Raw genomic sequence first — 23,261 nt, forward strand, 5'->3', positions numbered from 1 at the left:
CTGTTAGAAACAGTAACTCTTCAACACATTTTTTAAGCTTCTCAGCCCGCCCCTGGCTCTGTGGACATTGCCTCCCGCTTCCTGAAGAAAACAGAAGCATAAAACACAAACTGACTTCCTCTCCTGTCCCTGCTCACCCTCAGAGGAAGAACGTGACTCTAATTTACAAAGGTCAGCCTTCCGCCTGGGCCGCATTCTCAGTTCAAACCCTCACCCCTTGTACGGATCATTCTGTTTCTTTCTATTGACTCCTTTGCTTGCCTCAGTCTATAAACAGAACTTAAATCTTGCTCATCTGAAAAGTTTCTTGATTTTCCTTTAAATTGCTTTAGCTTTCTTCAATGGTATATGGAGTAACTTTACACGTTTCTTAACTTTTCCGAGTCTCTGTTTCCTCATCGGTAACATGGCTTATGCTTTTAGTGATTTTTTTAAATAGTAATAGTATCCTCTCTGGACTTTGATAGGTCTTAGTTCACAGCGCTGGCCTAGCACTGACAGATCATAATGTAAGTAGGTACTGGGTGTGCTTCTGTCTTCAGAGGTCTGTGAACTCCTTATGGGCCAAGGTCATTTCCTATCTATCCTTTTATCCCTGGGATGTTGCACCGTCCCTCATAGGTATAAAGACTAAGCAAATGAGGGCTTGAATCCCATTAGATGGAACCATTTTTCTCCCTGGAAGGTAAAGTTGGCTTGATCTATCCTTCCTCGTGGGACAAGGTTTTTAAATAGTGAGTAATGCTTTGTATTGATCAGCATCATCAGAGAGAGGAATTTGGTAGGATTATGGAGTCTTTAAGTCCATTTGTAGCTGGAGACACAGGCATCAGCGGAGAAGGGGTTAATCAATAGTGCCTCCCAAGGGAGAAGGAAGAAAAATAAAGCTATTGAACGAACCGCTCTGAATTGAGCCCCTACCATCTGGCGGGCAGTGGGCCAGGGGCCAGGAGCTCAGTGCTCAGTGCTGAACGAGACAGATGCTGGCCATTGGCCATGCCCTGAAACTCCGAGTCCAGTGGGAGGTCGGCAGACCTTTAAAGATACTTTAGAACAGCTATTTAACTGATAATGGTGTCATGTGCTGTGGAAGAGCAGCATGGGGGGTGCGGGTGGGGGGGGGCTCAGGAGGGGAACTCACTGGTCCTGGGGGCACAGGGAGCAATGACTCAGTAGCGCTTGAAGGGGGGAGGGCAGAGGACCAGCCTGCTTCTGGAAGGAGGTGTTTATAATTATGGGTTATGCCCGTGGCGCAGCATTCAGCATCATGTGAAAGGGCTTCAGGAATGACTGATGCAGCCCGTGAAAGGGAGGGCGATGGGTTTCAGGGAGGAGAGACGCTGCAACCTGCCTGTGTGAGGAATCGGAAATGAAAACGCAGGGAGAGGGGCCTGGCCTGGTGGCTCAGTGGGTTGGAACACAGTCCTGTGCACCAAAAAGTTGAGGGTTTGATTCCAGGTCAACGCACATACCTGGGCTTCAGGTTTGATCTCTGGTCGGGGTGCTTACGGGAGGCAACTGATCAATGTTTCTCTCTCTCTCTCTCTCTCTCTCTCTCTTTCTCTCAAAATTAATAAAAATCCTTGGGTGAGGATTTAAAACAACTGTATGGAAAGGAGAAACTCATTTTAGATGAACTTATCATGTATTGGTTTAAAATAGTGAACAGTTTATGGAGAGCTCTTTCTAAAACTGTTGGTCTTGTTAAAACTCGGGGAATGGTCAAATGTTTGTCATGAAATGCTGGTAATCTTCTGTGTTTCCCATGCACACTAGGGAGAGTCTTGTAAGACTAGACTTGGATCAACTCACTATTCACGAAATACATCTTGCACTTTTCCGTTGTTGTATCTTGTCTTCTCTCCTAAGTATTCTCATTGCAAGTTCTCGCTCATTATGCAAATCGGAAAACCTTCCCGCCCTGCCTAGCTGGTAGTTGCCGATTCACCGTTTGGCTTAGTTGACCACTCTTCATTGTCCTGGTTTGTGTTGTTGGCCTGTTTCTCAGGTTGCTGTATTTTAGCTCCACAGCAAGACAGAAAATTCAGTAAGGACGAAGCCAGCCATATGAGAAGCATTTGGTAAATATTTGCTGAATGAATGAGTAAACAATTGAAAGTAACATGCACAGCATTTTCTGTTCTGCTGTGTGCCTCGCAGATACATATCTAAAAAGCCCTGGCTTACAGTTCACAGGGGAAAACATCAGCGGGGCCTGAAGCTTGCCTGCTTCTTGTCTTCTGTCTTAAAATATGAGGTGTGTGCTTTTTACTTTTTCCTGGATGGTATGACTCTGAAAGCTTCTCAGTGAAAGCACTGTCTACTTTAACTTTCGTCTCAGCCTTTACCGCTTATGTTGGCAAAACGATCTGCGCTCCATAAACGAGGCAGCAGTGCAGCCTCCCAAAGAACGTCTCCCGGATAGACCCTCCCGAGGCTGCTCGCGACCCGCACTGTCAGGCCGGTGCTGCTTGGGGTGTTAGCATCTGTCCTAAAGAAGGTCAGAGAAACCCGCCCCGGGATTGCTCTCGCCACTGGATTATTCTCGTTGGGTTGATATATTCCCAAACTCAAAGCTGCCCACTAACCAGATGTCTGTGGCCACTGAGTTTCCACTGGGTTTTCAGTTCCCAGTGATTAAACCAAAATAAAAGAAGGTGATGCCATGTCTGGCCAAGGGCAGACGTTGCCAGCTGCCAAAGCCCGGCGCTCATCACATGCTCGACGGGGTGTCTGCTACCCTCCGAGGGGCAGGCCGTGCTTTCCAAAGGCCGGGATTCAAGGGAAAGCTCTGCACCCAGTGGGTGTCGTTTGGAAACGATTTGATGAATAGGAGTCGTACCGGCCAGCCACTGAGCGTCTCATTTGTGAGGTATTAGCGGGAATGCCTGGAGCCCACATGGAAGGTGAGGGCTGTCTTTCCCACACGCTGCCCTTCATAGCTGACACATTACACATGTCTCCGGAGTGTCACATATGGCTTCCTGAACTTGCCAGTGTGGCCTGTGCTCTGTTGAAATACCGTCTGTTCACACAGCCTCCTGGAAAAGGAGCGTGTTCAATAAGATAGTTAATTCCATGTCTCTGAGTGTTTTCTCCAGAGCCCTCTAAATTGTGATTTTTTTTTTAAGGAGCATGGTAGAAAATTTGCAAATTAAAATTTAAGGTGTTATTTACCTCTGAAGGGGTAATGGGCCACCAGTCATAAATTGTAAATATTGAAAGATTTATAGAGCTTAATGACGAAGGAAGACTGCAGATCTTCTAATTAAATAATAATAATAATCACCATTTTTTTGAATGCCAGGCACTTCATGTGCATTGCATTTAATTCTCAGGATAATTGAAAGAAAGTAGTCCCCCCCCCCCCCATTTTACAGATAAGGATGTGGAGACCAGAGCTGCAGATACCCTGCTTAAGACTCACCGGGAGGCAGTGGAGCTGGAATTTCAGCTCAGAAGCACTAAACTGCAGCTTGTTTCTTCGTCTAGACCAGGAGTCCTTCGCTTGGGTTTGAGGGGTGGGCTGGGGGTAGAAGGTTTGAGTCGTAGAACGCTCTGAAATTGTATGCAAGCTTTCGTGTGTATGTGCATTGTTCTGAGGGAAGATAATCACTTTCTCACGTTCTCCAGGGGGTTTTGAGGCCTCTTAAGGACCAAATTTTGTCACCACCCTACCTTCATTTTACAGACAAGGAAGCAGCAAGTGAGAATGCAAATTATGGAAAGGCACTTGGTTTTTATTTGACCAGAAAGTGAACCACAGATTCTTTCTAATCTGTGTGTGTGTGTGTGTGTATGTGTGTGTGTGTGTGTGAATAATACGTCACATGTAGAGAAAAGTGCACAAAGGAACGTGGCGTCTAACAAGTGAACATCTGGGGAGCCACTAACCAGGTCATGAAATAGGGCGCAGGACCCTGGAGTGTTCCCAGGTGGCCCTTCCTGACCAGATGCCACCTCCTGACCCAGTCGCTCTCCTGACTGTGAGGGTGACCTTGTCCTTGCTTTCCTTTATAGTTTGACCATCTGTGCATATATCCCTAAACAATATGGATCCACTTTCTTGTTTTCATCTTTATATACATGCAGTCATCCTGTGTTCCTTTGTGTCCTGCTTCTTTCAGCAGCATTGTGTTCCATATCCATCCATGTTGCATGTGGTTGTAATGTGTTCATTTTCATTGCTGTGTGGCATTCTGTTGCTTGATCATATTATAATTATCTATCTTCTTTTATTGGATATTTGATTATTTATAAATTTTGACCATTATGAGCAGTGCTTTTTAAAATTCTTATGCATAGGGTTGCACGTATGTATACGTCTCCTAAGGGAAACCGAATATTGATTAAGCTTTTGTGGGAGACAGAATACCTAGATCTTCAAGAAAAGGCGAAGACATTTTCTTATATATTCCTTAATAATGCCCCGTGAAGGAAGAACTTCCTTTCAAGGAATTCTGTGGTTAGCCTTTGCATAGGTGCCACTTGTCCCCAAACTTGTCATAAGAATCAGCAGGGGGATGGAGGTGGGGGCCGGAATCTCCAGGACGGGGCCTGGGAGTCTGCATACTTAACAAGCACCCAGGCGAGCCTGGTGACTGGGAGACAGCGCCCCACCCTGATGAATTGACAAGGCTTAGTCATGAAGAGATTCGGAAAAAATGTACCCGTGATCAAAATCTTGGAAAATTGGCCTTAGCAAAGTTAAGGGAGTAGAAAAGTTAAGGGAGTAGGATTTATGTAGCCTATTTAAAAATGGGAAATGTTGCAGGCCTAGGGCAGGAGGTGGGGGCAGCCTAGATGGGGTCAACGGAGGTGGGCGGGTGAGAAAGGGGACATATGGGTAATACTTTCAACAATAAAGATTTTTAAAAATTGGAAACATGATGAGATAGTTGTTTGCAAAAGAGTGAGAGAGTTTTGTAGATGAAAAGAAACTATTTTCGAAGTCAGGCGAGATTCAGGTTAACCGAGAGGAAGAAACTCCTGCTCAAATCAGCAGCAGATCCATTTGCGAGGCAACACGGGGGTGAGAAGTGACGGCGGCTGCCCCTGCCTTCAGGGAGCTGAAAACAAGGAAACAGCAAGCACGCACGGAGCTCGGAAAGAAGCCAGGACAATATTTCAAGTCTAGACAGTGGGCTCCAGCTCTGAGTAGGCGACCTCTGGACAGGATAGGAGAGAAGCAGAAGCAGGCAGCAGGGAAGGCTTGAGGAGTCTGTGGGGCTTGAATGAGGCTTAGAAGAGAGCCTTTCTTAGGCAGATGGGGTGACAGCATTCAAAAGCAGAGGCACCCCATGTTTTTTATTGTGTTTTCCCCAGTAAAAAATATATATGTTTTATATCACCATGCAGTACACGCATTCAAAGATATTTAACCTTATTAAAATATGATGTGTCTGGTGTTTCTATTTTCTCTATTTTTTTTAAGTGTTGGATTAACCCACTAATAGGTTGAAAACGTTCTAAGGGGACCAGGAGCCCAGTGTGGAGGCAGAGCTAAGCCTGCCCCGTGGAGGGGCTTCCGTGGGAAGCGGGCAGAGGGGATATTGTTGGTGGGATGATGGTCTGCAGAAGTATAAGTGAATTACTTCGGGATGTTATGGCAAAATTTCGAACTTCACCTATCACATGATCTACTTCTTACACAAAACACTTCTTACCAGGGCTGCCTTTGGACAGTAGATTAACCAAGATAGCTTTTTTTAAAGATTCCTTTTGATGCTTGATTTCAATTTAGTACCACTCAGCAGGGTGATGCAGGTGGGGGAGAGAAATTTGCTTCTGGATTCTCAAGAGCAGTAACATTAATGGACACCTGTTTTGTCTCATCTTGTGATCAGCTATGGAATGTTTGGTATAGAATGTAAATCCAATAGTTTCATAGGAGAAAATAGAGGGAATGTGTCCGTGGACAGGTCTAGGAGAGGAAAGTGATGGCATCTTGAAAGCCATGCTTCTGGAAGGCGCATGGTATGGTCAGTTGTGTATAGCAGAACTAATTACAAGTAGAAGAATGGGCCTGGCCCAGGACTGGAGAACTCTGTTACATTAGCATCTGCTCCCTGCTGTTACCAGAATAAAGGGGTCTGTTCACCTGCCCCCATCAAAGCCCCCTCAGATGTGAATAGGAGTTTGCAGCAAAGAATTTTATTAGTTGAGGAAATGCACCAAGCCCGGAGTCCCAGGTAAGCTAGTGCTCAAAGACCCGGCTCCCTGGTGATGGCTTCCAGGGGATGGGCTGTATGGGGGAAAGTCATTCATCATGGCGGCTACAGGAGTGGGGCCATGGTCTCTGCTGATTGGTTGGAGCCAGGTAGAGAGTAGCTGACCATTGTGTCAGGTCCTGATGTCAGCCATGGTGTGATTCTTTCTTGTCTCGTGAGGAGATGATCTGTAAGGTTCTTCTACTTTCATGGGCCCGAGGCTGAAACACAACTGAAGTCTAGATGTTATCTTTCACTTGACTGAAACTCTGTTTCTGTGATCAACAGGCTTGAGGCTTTGTTCTTAAGACAGATTGACACTGACCAGAATCTGATGTCCAAGGGGCTTGATGACTGAAGAAGGGAGTGGACAGGCAGAAAGGAGACAGGGTCATGTTAAAGAGATGGAGTGTCTGCCCGGTTACACTGCCACATGGCATTTCACCCGGAAGACTCACGTTCGGAACCTGGATTCCTGTTGGAGGTCTAATTGGGACCCTTCTTGGCCTCTACTTATAGAGCACTTGTGAGACCCTTCAGAGTAAAACTCTCCTCTTTTCCCAACTGATGGTCTCCTTTCCCCCCAGGATCTTCCCAATTTGTTCTGAACTGTTCTCTTGGCTCAGACTCAAAGGCCAACATATACAGCACCCACCCATCCTTTCCCTTCTCGCTGCTTCCGCTGAGCCGCATCTGCAGCACATACAGGTTGAATGGTGTTGCCAATTATTTATTAAATCTTTGTGTGCGGGTGGGCATGTTCTCTTGCCTCATGTGCTCTAAGAGAAAAAGAGGCGAGATAAAAGAGAAGAGTTTTAGATCTCAAGGGATTTGCCATTGACCTTGTCCTCCAAAGAGTAAGGGAAGGGGGAATCTTTCCTGCTTGGTGCTGTAGAAATGGAACTCCCTACATACCCACATGTAACTAATTTTAAGAAATCCCTGCAATCACATTTTTCTCGACCCGAGTTGAGTGCACAGCACTGAAAAGGAAAACCCTTTCATGTGGCCGTTCTTCGCTTAAGTATTTTCAATCATGTCCCCTGAGATTTAATATCCTTTTGATCTTCCCAATCCTGTTTTAATTTGGTCCGGGGAGGATTTAAAAGACAACATGAATAACGGAGCATGGGATCATGTAAGTAGGAATCATGAGTCCTACATGTACTTCAATAAACTTTGCTGGTTTTGTTTTGGCTTGTAAAAAGACGCACTCTGGGGGAAATACGCTGCAGGCTGTTTCTTCGTGTTGGCTACATTTTGCTTTTCAGTACAGTTTCCTGTTGTACTAACAAACGCTTGTGCCTGGAGTGGTCTATTTATTGTGTTCCCCTCCCCTTCCAGAGAAAGCCCGATTTATAATTGAAGATAAAACCTAATGTCTTCTTTGCGAGCAAATTGACTGTTGTCGGAGAGTGTGGAGGACATTGGCCCAGACACCTTCCTACTTGGTTAGAAATATTTAGAAAGCCGTCGCGTAGAGCTGCACCGAAGTCTGGAATTCACATTAAAAATCCAGTTCCTCAGCTGCACTAGCTACATTTCCAATGCTTCCATGAGGCGGATGCAATCTTGATATTTGGGGCCGGATGATTGTTTGTAGCAGGGAGGGGGCTGTCCTATGCATTGAAGGATGTTTAGCAGCACCCCAGCCTCGAGATGCCAGTAGCGCCCCCTATTCATGACAATCAGAAATGTCTGTGTAGATTGCCAAAAATCACCCCTGGTTGAGAAGGGGGACGGTTTTGGGCAGTGCAGATATAGAATGTTTCTATTAATGCAGACAGAACTGTTGTAGAAAAATCCCTAGCAAAGTTTGGTTTGGGGCATTTTATAGATTAAGTTTTTTGAGCTTTAAGGGGATCAGTGTGGTCATCCAGTCCAATGCCTTGGGAAACTGAGGCACAGAGAGGTTTTTGAGTGACTCTAGGTTCATAGCATGTAAGTGTCAATGGAGAGTTATGGACTTAAAGTTCATGCAGCCTTGGGGACAAACATCTCATTTTCATTCAAGCTTACCATTCTCTCTTTAGGGGTGGGTGGGCGGGGTGGGGGAGAGTCCTGAAGATGGGAGGGTCCAGTCCTGAGACTCTCAGAGAAGTAAATTCCTAACTTGAACCCTGGGTACACCTGTTTTACTCCTCCATGGCCTGCGATTTCTCTGAGGCCCTGCCTCCAGGCTGGGGACATCTGGTAGACCCACCCCTGCTCAGTGAGAGGGCAGAGCCCTGTTGGGTTTCCCAGTTGCCTCAGCGCAGAGAGATTGGGAACACTCAGTAGCCACAGAAGACTGTAGTCCTGCAAAATTCCCTTCTGTTAGTTTTTTAATCTCCAGTATCTCTTCTGTCTCCTTCCCTGAAGTGGTCCATGGCAAAGCCTTTAGTACGAAATTTCTGGAGGTTCTTTGGAGGCCACAAGGAAGCAGAGAGCCCTGGAGACCTGTGTATAGGGAGTTTGGGGAGTGAGGAGGAGTCTCTGGGCGGGGGGGGGGGGGGGGATCTTTAGCTACAGGGGCGAGAAAGCAGGCTTTTCAGGGGGAGTTGGAGGTGACCGGGCCTGCAGAGTGACCCATGGGCTTTGAGGTGACCAGGATCTTTTCTCCCCCCATTAATCCCATAGGCCTCACCTCTCCCGATGACTTCCCGAGTCACTGATTTTATCCCCGCACTCCCCCGCTCCAGACCTTTAGTGGCTCACTGCTTGCTGCCTTCACTTTTGAAACTTCGTCTTGTACTCAAGGCCCATCTTCTTTGACATAGGGATCCTCTCTTCCCTTCGTAAGAGTGAAAACTAATTCTGTGCACACGATAGCTTTGCTGTCCCTGTGTTCGCATAATTGTTCTCCTGGGGCTGGGGTTTGGCCCAGGAGGTTTGCTCAGAGCTCTTTGATGTTAAGTAGCTCGCTCAGGAAGCAGTTTTGTTTCTGGTGACACTTTGTTGAGTCGGTAGCCTGGATAACTACTTAAAATCAGTACACAGCTCAAAACTCAGGGCCGGAAAGAGTGGCAAAAAAGCAGACAAAAAATTACGTGTATTATAAACCCTCAGCTAGCCTTGAGCCGTTGGCGGTTTGGTTCTGTAACACCGTGGGCCCCGTGAGCTGTGGGCCAGGTCAAAGGCCACTGCTCTGAGAGGCCAGCTGTCGGGTTGAGCTGGAAACAAGCTAATGTGTAAACTGGCCCGGAGGTCTTTGTAAGTTGCCTCATCTCCCCAACTTCAGTTCAAACAAGTACTTTCATTGCAGAGTTTGGTGACGGCTGCTATTTCATTAAACTGTTGATGTTTCCTTTTGGGAAGCCGGCTTTCTTGAGTGCCGCCATGGTGAAGGGGAAGGTATTTTTAAGGCGCCTATTTGTGGGGGAAGAGTTTGATTTGAGCAACAGCAGGGAAGGATGGGAGCAGGAGGCCTGAGGGTCTGCCGTGAGCATGGCCGTGGCCACTGCTGTCTGCTGACACTGTGTCTCCCTTTTGCTCCACAGACCAATGAGTGGAACAAGAACGATGACCGGCTGCTGCAGGCCGTGGAGAACGGAGATGCCGAGAAGGTGGCCTCGCTGCTGGGCAAGAAGGGGGCCAGTGCCACCAAACAGGACAGCGAGGGCAAGACCGCGTAAGCTATGAGGAGTGGTTTCTAACTGTGTGGGTTCTCGGTTCTCTGGAACCCTTAGGATCGCAGGGGACCTTCACAAGTGCCTTTAAGGGGCTTTGAGAAATTGCTGTCCCCATACCCCATGTTACTGTATGGAAGAGGGCCTTTCAGTCTAGTTCCTTTCTCTTCAGGCTCCAAGTGACACGGGGGGTTTTACCTTGAATGGCTGGATTTGTTCCCAAGTATAACCAAACATTCCATCAGAGGAGAAAGCACCAGGATGGCAACCAGCTGATAGCTGGGAAATGAGTTCTATCCTGGCCTAGATACAGCATAAAAGAGAAAGGGTATTTTTTCATAACCGTGAAACCTTACTACTTCTTTAATTTTTTTTAAACCCGTTTCTAACATAGGTCAGTAATTACATGAGTAGTAGGAATCTTGCTCGCCATAATTAAAGCTATTTGAGTGTGTGTATGTATGTGTGTGTGTGTGTGTGTGTGCTTGTGTGTTTCCATCCTTACTCCGGTCGTGCAGTAGAGAAATCATTGGACTTCTAATCTGGACCCTATCACGTATCAGTTTTGCAGTCCCGGGATCTCAGTTTGTTCACTGTAAAGTGGAGATGGTGTATTCAACTCCAGAGTATTTGTGAGTCTAAAACAAGATCCCGACGCTGGGTGGGCTACCCCAGAGCAGGCTCTGAGACAAGAATCTGAGTGCAGGGAGTTTCTCTCGACAGTGACCCCAGGAAGTGCGCACTGAGGGGATGAAGTAGCCTGCTATTGGCAGGTTACTGCTAGGGTCAACTGGAACGCATTTTCACTGAGAACTTCTGGGAATCTGTTTAGACTTAGAGCAGGGGTTGGCCAACTATGTCCTGCTGTCTGTCTTTGTAAATAAAGTTTTATTGGAATGCAGCCAAGTCCATTATTGATCGTTGCCCGTGGCTGCTTCTGCACTGTGGAGGCAGATTTGAGTGGTCAGGACAAAGACTGTATGGCCCACAAAGCCGAACATATTAACTGTGGCTTCTTACAGAAAGAGTTTGCTCACCCCAGCTTTGAAGTGTGCCTCGGAGTTACCCACCCAGGGGGTAAGGAAACTGGGGTATCTTTTCCTAATCTCCCGTCCCTCCAAGGTTGAGTGCTGCTCTGAGGGACCCTATGTTTATGGCCAGAACAAATCCAAGAAGATAATTGGTGGGGCACCTATAGAGACTGATACTGTATGCAAGGAGCGAGCATAGTACCCAGCCCATAGTAGGCTCTTGATAAAGCCCATTCCGTTTGCTTCTTAGCCTAGATGAGAGTGTTCTCAACCCTGCCACCTTTAGAATAGCCTGGGATGCTTTAGAAATATGGATGCCGTGCCCACCCCAGATGTCCTGTATCACTTGGTCTGTGGAGAGGACCAGGAATCAATACTTTATGGTGTCCCACGTAGGGTCAACCAGAGAGAACCAGCATCTAGAAACTAGATTGACTCTAGGTTGAAGGATTGGTAGTGAGAATAAAGGGCACTTTTTCCTAAGATTGGGCATCACATTTTAGCAACTTTTGCCAACTAAACCCTCTTCCTGACACCCACTAGATCCCATAGCATAGACGCCAACCCTGGTGTTCAGGGAGCCGCACGATAGCTCAGGGTGCTGAGCTCTGTCTAGGGACAGGCTGGTGGTTTCAGGGAGAAGCATTCTCTCTCAGTCCCTGTCTGGTCCTCTAGAAGCTGGGCTTGTCCACAGCCAAAGCCCCAGGTTGAGTGCCACCCCCGCCCCCAGCTCTGGTTTGCCTTTGCCTTTGCAGAGGCCTATCTGTGGGGTGTGGGGCACAGGGCGCAAACGCGGTGAACTCTGACTTGACAGCCAGGGCTCCCATAGTGGGCAGGCCTTGGTTGTTGGCTGATGTGTTGAGCCTTCCCAGCCTTCTGTAATTGTTGGTGCTTATCCCTCTTGCCCTCTAGATTAAAATTCTCTTGATAGAAGGGACTGTAACTTTACACGGCTATAATTACACCATCTAGCCCACCGCCGGCCTTGTTGTAGATACCCAGAAAAGTATGTGTTGAACGAGTCAATTAACCTTTTCCCACCATGCCCCATGTGGAGTCAGAGCTATTGGATGGACAAGGGCGGAGGCCGCTATCCTGAGATTTTTGGTGCTAGACATGGTGCTTTTGGACAACTTCTTGCAGCATTACACAGCTTTCTTGGCTCCTCCTCCCCCAGTCCAGCTTTGCAAGTGTCTGCACAAAACCGCCTTTCACAGCTGTGCCAGGGAAAGGGGAGATAACGGTTTATGATAGTTTTGTCAAAGACAGTACCCACTGAAATGAAAATAGAACATTTAGATTAGCAGCTTAGCCACGGTTGTGATCAGCTGAATACATTTATACCTTTGGTTAATAAGGATGTATAGAGGACACAATCAGAGGTTGTTTTCTATTCTCTCTCTTTTCTTTATATTGTGGTAAAATATACATAACATAAGCTTTACCACTTTAACCATAGTAGAGTATACATTTCAGTAGCATTAAGCACGTTCACGATGTTGTACAACCATTTTCATTGTCTATGTCCAGACATTTTTCATCATCCCAAGTAAAACCCTGTACCCATTAAGCAGTGACACTTCCCAGCCTCTTTTCCCCCCTCCCTCTCCATGGCAACCACTGCTTTCTCTCTATGCATGTGCCTATTCTGGATATCCTATCTAATAAAAAGGGAATATACTAATTGACCCTCATGCTGTTGCAAAGATGGCGGCGCCCACAGCCAGTAAGGAGGGAATATGTTAGTTGACTGCCACACCTTCCAAGATGGTGGCGCCCACAGCCAATAAGGAGGGAATATGCTAATTGACTGCCACGCCCTCAAAGATGGTGGCACCCAGTCCATCCCCACCGGGGCAGCAGGCATGCGTGCGGCAAGGCCGGGCTTACCCCTGAGGGCTCCCAGATTGAGAGAGGGGGCAGGCCGGGCTGAAGGATCCCCCCTCCAGTACATGAATTTTCATGCACCGGGCCTCTAATTTCATATAAATGGGACCATACAATGTGGGGCCTTTGTCTCTGGCTTCTTTCACTTAGCACAGTGGTTTCAAGGTCCATCTCTGTAGCACGAATCACTTCTTCATCTTACTCTCTTACAGAGCAGTTATACAAAAACGGCCACCTCCATTTTGCAGATGGTAAAACGAAGGCCCACATGATACAGCCTTTGCTGCATTCACTCTGGAACCAGTTCTAGCACGTCCACCTTTGCATGTGCAAGCCCGCCATTTTTTTCTTTGATGGCACTTATGTGGAAAGTTAGAACTATGTGAAAAAGGGAGAAAGGATGTTTTTTTTTTTCGGTGCACGGTTTTCCAGAGCTACTCATCTGTTAACATGTAATCTTTCTGCTTGGAATATTCTTTTGATGATGACAGCTACTGACTGATAACTACAAGAATTTAAGCGTGAAAGGCACCACAGAATTACATCTATCTGGCTTCATATTTTCTTTCAAATCTAATGGTCTTCGTGTGCAGAATAAGAGGGGCTGTCACTGGAAACCCTCTCTCCTGTCCTTCCGGCATCATGGAATGATGTTAGCCAGGCCAAGGGTGTTCTACAACAGCGAGTCCCGGGCAGTGTGGGTCCCATGGTGCAGCCTGCATGTCTGCACTGGAGTTGGCGCAGTCCGTGCACTCCTGCCTGCCTGTGCATCGTCTCCCTCGCTTGATCTTCCCGCTGTGGAGACTTTTCTGTTCCTGTGCCTGTTCTTTCCACGGGCGCTGGTGTGGTAGCATGTGAACTGCTGGCCTGCTGGGAGCGGTTCTGCATGTGTGACAGGCCAGCCCAGCATGTCCCCTCCGCTGGAGCTCTTGGCCCCACTGGCCCTGTGCAGCCCGCACGGCCAGCATGTCACTGGGACGTGCATGCAATGTTTTGCATTTGTCTCCTAAGGGCAAGGCCAGGTCATGCACTTGAAAGTTAGGTCCTTGTTGGTACGTGGCCTCATTCTCTGCCTGCTTGTTCGGGTTTACCCTGTGATTTAGCCGCCTGCTTGTCAGAATGAGGCTGGAGGCCTATTTTAGGAGCTTTTGTGAAAGCCCACTTTGCTACTTTGCTCAGTGGCGCACAGCGTTTCTCTGTTGCCTGACAACCTGGAGCCCTGATGTTGGCGTTCAAGGGCCCCCCACTGGCCCGGCCCCTACTTGGCTCAGTGTTGGCTCGCACTCGCCTTTACCGGAGGTGGGGCTGTCTGCGCCCGGCCCTCCCCTCGGGTGAGAAGGTCCAGGTGGCGGCCCAGCTTCTCTGTCCAGTCCAGACGCCTCCCTCTCCGATGTGCTCAGTCCTTTGTGGCTTTTCTTCTCTTTAAGCCACTGCAATCCTAGTTTAGAATTTGATGTGTTTTCTTACATTGAAAGAACAGGGGCAACAGCACGAAAGACTCAGCAGCTCAGGACAAACCTTCGTTGTCGGAGAGACTTGCACCCGCACAGCGCGGGAAGCTCGCCGAGGACAGGATCGGGGATGTCTGCAGCTGTGCTGGTCTTTTCCACGCTCCTCAGCACAGAAGGGGCGTTGGGTCCGAATTTGTGGGAGCGACTTTTCAGGGTGGTTCTCAGGATAACACACTCTCTTTTTTGCTGGTGAAAAGCTCCTGGGTGAATGCATTAGGGGTGAAGTAGCTGGGGGTCCAAGAGGAAAAGGGCTTTCCTGGTGAATGTCCCAACCCGTCACTCGGCTCCCCCAGCTTCCAGTGCCGTTTAAATAGGAAAATGCTCGGCCTTTCCTACCTAAACACCAGATGACCCCCAAAGTCCTGGGAATGAGGCGGCCGAGGCAGCCACGTCGGCAGACACTCTCCAGAAGCCTCCCAACCCAAGGTCAGCGACCAGATGGGCGGTTTGGGCATTCTTCAGCCTTTCCCGTCTCTCCCTGCAGCACTGCCTTTAGGGGTGGATAAGAAACCTTGCCTGAAAATTCCCTCCCTCTAAAGCCGATCAGAGAGGGGCTACAAACGAGTGAAAGCAACCGAATGGCTGGAATTCGTGTAGGAAAGAGTAGAAGAAGGCGGTGTCCTGGGTCAGGAGAGAACAGGAGGGAGCCGGGCAGAAAGTTGAGCTGCAGGCTGTGTTTGTGGAGCCGGGCCTGGCTTCTCTCCGCCCATCCGTCCCGTTCCCGGTGGAGGTGAGGAAGTGGGAGGGCGCTCTGGCCCGAGACTTCTGGCCACGGAGCAGTCTAATTGCTTCAAGATGGTCTCCCCTGCATGTGGTGCGCGTTTAGTGAACGTTATGTGTGTTTGTCTTAGGAACAACCAGACTAAATAAAATCACTGCTGGGACTGTAGCATTTGAAGAAATACCACCCAGGCATGTATGTATAGACAGAGAGATAGATATCGTCTGCACACACGGTCCACGCTTCAGAAACCTGATCTTTGTGGCTTTGAAAGCAAGAACCTGTGCAAGTATTCTTAAATGGCTCTGTGGAGCTTAAATATGAAATACGGGAGGGAGGGAGCCCTTGAATTGGGTAAGTCATGTGACAAGGGGTTTTTCTGGCTGGGGGCTTGGTGCCCTTTGTTGCTGTTTCTCAAAACAGGATGTATTGGGTATTTCATTCCAGCCGTTGAGTCTTGGAAATCAAGTCAATTTGGCTGCCAAGTTAATTTACCTAAAACTGCTAGACTTTGTGTGTAACGGCAGCCTTCCTCCCTGCAAAATCCCCTTCCAGGCAGAGCCACCCTGTCTGTCCTAAGACCTGTTGCCATTGGACAGAGGGATACGCTGAAGGATATAATATAGTTGCTGCTGTAGCAGCCACTCTGGTGGGGGTCAGCGAGGTTTCTGAAGGTGATGGAACCTCTGCTGCTACCAGCCAACGGGCCCACATGTTTGTTGCGTTAATCCAGCCGTTGGGAGGGACTCCCTGCCTCTGCATTGTTCCAAACCCTATTGTAAGCGCAGCCCGAGGAGGAGGAAACGGGGTTCTCGTCTAGAAGATGCACAGCATCTCGCTGAGGAGACAAGACCAACGGCTGTCCTGCTCACTGTAAAATCCTCGACTGCAAGGGGTGCAAGAAGGGGAGAGACGGGGACGCACTGCGGTAGCTGCGCATGCTTCCTGGCCCCGGTGTGCTGTGAGCTGGGCCTTGCAGGGTGGGTCAGGAGGACTGGGCGGGTGCAGGGAAGAGACGCCAGTGTTAGTGCCGGTCCCAACATGAGGCCATCCCAAACTAACGGAAAAACAGCAACACTGTGACCATTGCTTCCTTCTCTCCTTGAAGGGCTTATCATTGCAGTTCAAGGTCAGGGCCCCACTGGACACTAGACCAGTGGTTCTCAACTTGACTCCCATTAGAATCACCTGACAGCTTTGAAAAATGCTGGGTGTCCCCCTCAGAGATACCTGTGTCGTGAGTGTGGGGTGCAGTCTGGGCCCGGGGATTTTCAAAGCACCCAGGTGACTTGAATGCTCAGCCCAAACCAAGAACCGCGGCACTACATGTTGAGACCTGGGTTTCCCAGCCCAGAGCTTCCCAGCAGGTCCCACCCACTGAGAGCTGACAGGTGGGCGGAGGGAGGCGGGAGCGTGTGTGTGTGTGTGTGTGTGTGTGTGTGTGTGTGTAATGCTGTGCACAAAATAAAATTAAAATGAAAGCTAAATTTGGGCTTCAAGTGTATGATGTCAAAGTAATACAATTCACGAGCTTTTTAAAGGGAAATAGGGTATGTTAAAGCCGAACAGATCTTATTGCAAAACTGTGCTTTAGAGGGAAGACTTGTAACCACAGAAGTGGTGCAAATGGATGAGAACTGAATGGGAAATTGAGAACTACACTGAGAAAATATTGGTGAGTCGCCGGATTTTTCCTTCTCAAACTGTTTTCAAAGCTGGATTAAGTATATTGAGGCTGAAGGGCTTCAGACACTCAGATGGGTCATGTTCAGAGCTGAAGCAGACTGCCTCTCCCCCTCCCTCCGTCCTCTGGCGTGCCCCCCGCCGGCTGGACCTGCTCCCGCAGGCGGAAGTCAGCGGAGCCTGGGAACTGTAGTAGCGCCTTGTGATGGAGAGCAGAGCCGGCGGATGGGCGTGGGTCCCACCCACCAGGCGGTGACCTCCGCTCCATCTAACCCCACGGGAGAGGGCACCTGGAGCAGGCGGTTCTCACGCTGACAGCATCCAGGCAGTTCAAGGGTCGCGGCACACAGATCACTTAGCACGCGCCTGTCCTTTAGACACATTCCTGTTCCTCCCCGGGGTCCCTGGAATGCCTGCCTTCCCGGATGCCACCGCCACCGCCCCTCCCACCGGGTCTTGTGTGTCATTCAAGGCCCAGCTTGCCGTCTCCTCCACGAAGCCCTTTCTGCTTTCCAAAGCCATTGGACTGGTGGTCGCCACTGTCTCCTCAGCCATCTGGGATTGACGGGTCTCGGTTACCTGTGTCCTTCTCTCATCCCTGTTAGTAGACTGTCAGGGTCAGAGTTCATTCTCAGGCGGTTAACGAGAAAGGAATCGTTGTGAAACATGTTAATCCTGAGTGCCCGCTGCTGGTCTAGGGGCTTCCTCCGTGTGACACCCTCATTCATTCTTTCCCCATTTTAAAGGCCGTCCGTTTCCCCGTGGTGTTTCTCAGCTGGTGCCCTCAGTCACCCTGGAGTAATTCAGGAAGAAGAACGTTCGGGTGAACAAGGTTCAGGAATTAGCACAAGTCGCCTGCTCTCGGCTCTCGGTGCTGAGGCTGGGGGTCTGTTGTGATCACAAGAGACAAACCTCCCCATCTGCCCTGATGGAGATTTCCTGCAGCCCCAGGGCTATTTCCAGGTGGCATTTTGAGGCCAGGCCATCCTGAAGTGCTAACACTCGGCTGCATTGCCGTGGGGTCTGTTAGATCTGAAGATGTCGTCTTTCATCCTCGTCTCCTCTCTCCTGTCCCCAGGAGGTCTCTGTCCCCAGAAGGTAGCCCTGCCGATTCTGTGAGCCCGTCGTGAGCACTTCAGACAGGAATCCTATTTTTGCAGCCTTTGTTTTCTCTCATGCAGCCACCTTTGATTATATCCACCTGGAACACGGAGCAGGAAAGGGCAACCAGTGCCCCATTTCTCAGCCTTCCTGCCACTTGGGTTCCTCACAGAAGCAGCGACGGAGTCTCTGTTGCGCCTGCTTTTGACATCGCTGACAGCCCGGCAGCCCCGGCGCTGCTCCCCAAGGGCTTTCTCTCTGGGCTGATGGGGTGGGTCCCCGCTGGCGGAGTAGAACTTAGTTCCAAGGCTTTGTAACTAGAAGCTCTTAGAGAGTCAGTACTGCCTGTCTTGCCCTCAGATTACAATCTGAAATGGGAACCCAGATCCTTTAGGATTAAGGGGTGTCCCGCTGAAATGTTTGGTGTGGACGGAGCCTCATCGGAGCTCGGTGACCTCATTAGAATGTACATGGTGCAGCATTGACTTTGAGAACTTGGCAGAGGGCTCAGTGACCACATGGACAGGTGAATAAACTGAGGCCAATGAACTTGAATGACTTTGTTCTCACATAGGAGGGATGGCAGAGCTGAGACTGAAGCCAAAGAATGCTGGTTTTTAGTTCCTACTTCTTCCTACTGTGCCAGTGGTGGGGAAAATGAACCTGCATCAGAATCACCTGGGAGGCTTGTTAGACCAGATTGCTGGGCTCCACCCCTGAGTCAGGGCAGGAGCCCCAAAATTTTCATTTCTAACAAGTTCCTTGCTGATGCTGATATGCTGGTCTGGGCACCACACTTTGTACCATGTCGGGTAGCAAAATCAAGCTTATCCTATATAATAAAAGGGCAATATGCAAATTGACCCTAATGGCAGAACAACTGGTCGCTATGACTCGCACTGACCACCAGGGGTCAGATGCTCAACGCAGGAGCTGCCCCCTGATGGTCATTGTGCTCCCACAGGGGGAGCTTCGCTCAGCTACAAGCTGGGCTGACTGCTGCAAGCACAGCGGCGGTGGCAAGAGCCTCTCACACCTCCTCGGCAGCGCTAAGGCTGTCTGACTGCAGCTTAGGCCCGCTCTCCGCCATCAGTCGTACATCCCCCGAGGGCTCCTGGGCTGCCAGAGGGATGTCTGACTGCCAGCTTAGGCCAGGCTGAGGGACCCCGCCCCCATGCACGAATTTTCATGCACCAGGCCTCTAGTGATAACATAAAGGACAGCTTCTCCCTAAGAACTTACATTAGAACCCGAGAAATACATGGTTATGCAGGTTTATGGGTGTGTCTTGGTTTAAGGAAACTCGGAATAGAAACTTTAAACTAAAAAAGCAAATTCAAAACTAAAGATTCACATTATCTCCCCCTCCCACCCCCGGAAAAAAAAAAATTTGTCTGCCTGGAAAATTGCAGTAGACAAGACACAGTCTTTGCTCTCACGGGCCATACAGTCTAATGGGCACACAGACCCTAAGCATGGGCCTCTCAGGTAACGTCAGGGACACAGGAAATTGAAGAGGCCGGGGCCACTCTGAACACACGTGGGGGCAAAGGGCCTTCTGAGCAGACTCCTGTGTGTGAGCGGATTCCTGAAGGGAGTGAGGGACCGAGCCGTGCGCTTTCCTGGAGCTGTTGTCTTGGTGGAGGGAACAGCAAGGCAAAGGCCCCGAGGTGGGAGGGCGTTTGGTGTGAATGGAGAGAGCGGGAAGGTGAGGTTGGACGGGAGCCTGTGGGCCATGGGGGGGAATTTGGGTTAAATCCTGAGTTTAAGTACTTAATGTCCCTGATTTGTTTTTAATATGATTTAATATCATGTTCTCCCCTGAGGAAGATGTCGTACAAAAGGAATGCAATTCAAGGGCAGGCGATGTTAGGTGTTTGGGAAATGCTGGCGCTCTCAAGGGATCCTGAAAGCTGGTTATTGGCACGAAGTGTTTCAGAGTCTTACCCTAGGGACCCCCTCCCTTGGGTAGAAAGAGCTTTTCAGAGGAAAGAAGGGAGACATAAGCACATCCAGGAAACGCTGCTCTTGGCGTCAGGGCAGCGAATGCAAGCCCTGATCTTTGACACATTCCCTGGCTCTCTGGGCCTCAGTGTCTTCACCTGTGAGATGGGGGCGTTAGACGAGTTTATCCTTCCGAACCCTCTGACTGTGGGAACCTGGGCCTGGCTAGTCCGGGTAGGGTTTGGTGCGTGGTCATTTCTTGGTGTGGGCGTGTGGTTTGCCTGATTTGAGGAGTGAATGTGGGTGCAGAGGCAGTGGAAGGAACTAGAAGCGCAGGCGTGGCAGCCCCCTGTTCATTCCTGACTTCACCGCCAGTGCTTCTGGGACCAGGAGCTGGAGCGGATGATGGGGACCAGGAAGAGTTTGGTCCGAGTGAAATTTCTGTGAATGGATGTGCCTGAAAAATCAAAGTCTCTTCAAAGCAGCCCCGCGAGTGTGTCTGGCCTCCAGCTCTGTGCTTCAGCGGGCAACCCGAAACCAGGATTGTTTGTTATTGCTCCGAAAGATCGCAGGAACTTTCCAGGCGGCCACTCGCGGCTCTGGAGTAGCCGCAGCTCGAGTCCCCTTCGGGTGAAGGGCCTTGAGAAATAGCCCAGCCTCGTCCCCACAGCACTTATGTCGGGAAGGTTTGCACAACTCGCCGAGGGCTGGTAGGAAGTGGAGCCTCCAGGGCAGGCTCTGTTTGCCTCTGCGCTCCGGCTACACTCCTGCCTGCCCGTGGGAGAGCCTCAGCGGCCCCCGTGAGAAGCCAGTGTTTGCTTTTTGGCCGGAGGCTTTCATTTTTCCAGTTTAAACTTTGTTTTTTAAAGAGCCGCCCAGCCAGTAAGTGATATTCTGCAGCGCTGCCCAGTCTGCAGAGATTTAACAAGCACGGCGATCGCCTGGCACGGCGGTGAAGGGCCAAGGCCGCGGGCAGGATGCCCAGGTTAGGATCCAGGCTCCCTGCCTGTTAGTTCTGGGACTTCGGGCCAGTTTCCAGACTTCTCTGTGCCTCAGTTTCCTCCTCTGTAAAATGGGGGTAATAACAGGACCCCTCCCGTAGGTTGGCTGGGATTGTAATGAGTTCAGACACAGCTAGTGCCTTGAGTTCTAATAGATCCGCTGCTGTTACTATTGATGAGGTTGGTATTTAATTTCCTTGCTGTAGAGCTGAGGGAGCTGAGGTTCAGTGCCTCAGCCACGATGCCGGAGCAACAAGGCCACAAGCCCAGCATGGCACCCGGCCTCCAGGCCACTCCCCTCCCTCTGCTGGCTCCTCCACCCCCTTCACCGGCATCCGGCTGCCTATCAGGCTACTGGGAACATCAGGGAGTTGACCTTCTCTGGGGGGTGAGAGAGCAGGGTGAGGAGATGGGGAGCACAGAAACCTTGGGAACTTTCCAAGTGACAAAAGCAGAGACATTCCAGTGATTGGTAAGCGGCAAAGGGATCAGAGTCGTATTATGTAAGTCTCAGGCTGCTCTGTTAGTGCCTTTTAGATGCAGCTCTGTCTCAGGGCCTAGCCGAGCTTTAGACGCAAAGCGAAACATCCCCGATCGCAATGACCCTTTAATCCTCGTGGGTTCCCTTTGTGTGGAACACATCACGAGATTGTCTTTAAGGCGAAGGGGATTATGTTTTCAAACGAACCTTGAAAGAGTGGGTGCCTGGGTAAGAATGATGGCGGCGTTCTGTACTTGTCATCCACGGAGAGGTGCTGTCAAACGCCGTGTGCATGTGATGTGCGTCAGCTGGGAACCTTGTACATGTGCGGTGGGGACGGAGCCTGCTTTTCTTTGCTTTGCTTTGCTTTCTTTTCCCCAATATATTTTTATTGATTTCAGAGAGGAAGGGATAGAGATAGAAACATCAATGATGAGAGAGAATCACTGATCGGCTGCCTCCTGCGCACCCCCTACTGGGGATTGAGCCCGCAACCCGGGCATGTGCCCTGACCAGGAATCAAACCATGACCTCCTGGTTCATAGGTCGACGCTCAAGCCCTGAGCCACACTGGCTGGGCTGAGCCTGCATGTCTAACAAGCTCCTGGTCCATGGGCCACTCTTGGAGGAGGCGAGACCCGAGCTATCGGAGTGCTGTCACTGAGCTCCAGTAGAGTCTGGAGAGCCAGCCTGCTGTATCCTCAGGCCGGGGCCAGCCTCCCAGTCTCTGGGCCTGGGGTGAGAGGAGTGGATAGAAGGTTTTTATACCCCTCCCTCCTCCACTGCATTCTTGACCTGTCTAAAGGCAAAGATAAGCCAACAAAACCTCTTGTGAGATACATTGCTATTATACTCTTAAGTGACATTTCTTGTCTTTGAAAGAAAGGCCACAGTAGATGAGTGGATAAAGAAGCTGTGGTACATTTATGGAACATTACGCAGCTGTGAAAAAGAAGGATCTCTTACCCTTTGAGACAGCGTGGAGGGACCTGGAGAGTGTTATGGTAAAGCGAAATAAACCGGTCAGAGAAAGACAAGTATCATGTGATCTCACTCACATGTAGACTCTAATGAACAACATAAACTGATGAACAAAACAGATCCAGAGACATGGCAGCATGGAACAACTGACAGATCTCAGAGGGAAGGTGGGGATGGGTGGGTGGGAAGAGATTAACCCATGGACACAGACATTAGTGTGGTGAAGGGGCGGGGGATAGGAGCAGGGTGGAGGGGGTTAATTGGGAAACAGGGGACATCTTTTCAACAATAAATACTTTCAACAGTAAAGATAAATTTTTTAAAAAAAGGAAAGGCCACACTTTTAAATTAGGAATGAAAGCCCCTATAGAGCCAGAGCCAGAGATGTTCTGAATTTGCATTGCATTCACTCTTTTATGTCTTTCTAAGGGGAAATTTCAGCTGATAATGAACCGAAAAGAGTTTATTTAGAAAGACTTGAGCGTTTCCCCTTTGGAAGATTTAGACTGTAATTAAAATTCGCATCTCCTAAATGAAAGCCTGCCGGACGGTAACCAGTCTTGGCTGCGATATGGAGACCCCAGAGCCCTAATGCATCCTTGCTGGGATGTGAGATGATGTGGCAGCTTTAGAGAACCGTTTAGCACTTTTCCGCAGCTAAACTTGGTCCCTGCATGGCTCGGCAGGCAGTTCCTCTGCCAGGTACCTACCCACTGGAATTAAACACACAGACTCTTGTACACGAACGGCTTAGCAGCATTCTCCCCAATAACCCAAAAGTATCTGAATGACCGTGACCAATGAATGGATGCACAAAGTGTGGTGTATGCATGCAATGGAATATTTTTAAGGAAAGAGTGGAGTGCTGAGACATGCTACAACATGGGTGAACCTTGAATGCGTGCCAAAGGAAAGTAGCTAGACACAAAAGCCCACGATACCATCTTTATGACATGACCAGAACGGGGCAAGCCTGCAGAGGCAGCATGGAGATTGGGGATGCCAGGGGCTGGGTGGCATGGGAGAAGCAAGGACTGCTCATGGGTACAGGTCTTGTATTTTATGGTGATGAACATATTCTGGAGCTAGAGAGTGCTGCTGGT

The 23,261-nt window shown here is 49.4% G+C and overlaps 1 protein-coding gene across 2 annotated transcripts in view; it reads left to right on the forward strand.

Annotated features, from left to right (window-relative positions):
- Positions 1-23,261, forward strand: part of RAI14 (retinoic acid induced 14) — a 119,010-nt gene that overhangs the window by 59,962 nt on the left and 35,787 nt on the right. For both annotated transcript variants that reach the window (XM_023754967.1, XM_023754968.1), the window contains exon 3: positions 9,689-9,819. In XM_023754967.1, coding sequence (XP_023610735.1) covers positions 9,689-9,819 — 131 coding nt within the window. The remainder of the gene's footprint in view (positions 1-9,688; positions 9,820-23,261) is intronic.

This window comes from Myotis lucifugus, unplaced genomic scaffold, assembly GCF_000147115.1.
Source record: "Myotis lucifugus unplaced genomic scaffold, Myoluc2.0 scaffold_68, whole genome shotgun sequence".
Classification (NCBI taxonomy): Eukaryota; Metazoa; Chordata; class Mammalia; order Chiroptera; family Vespertilionidae; genus Myotis; species Myotis lucifugus.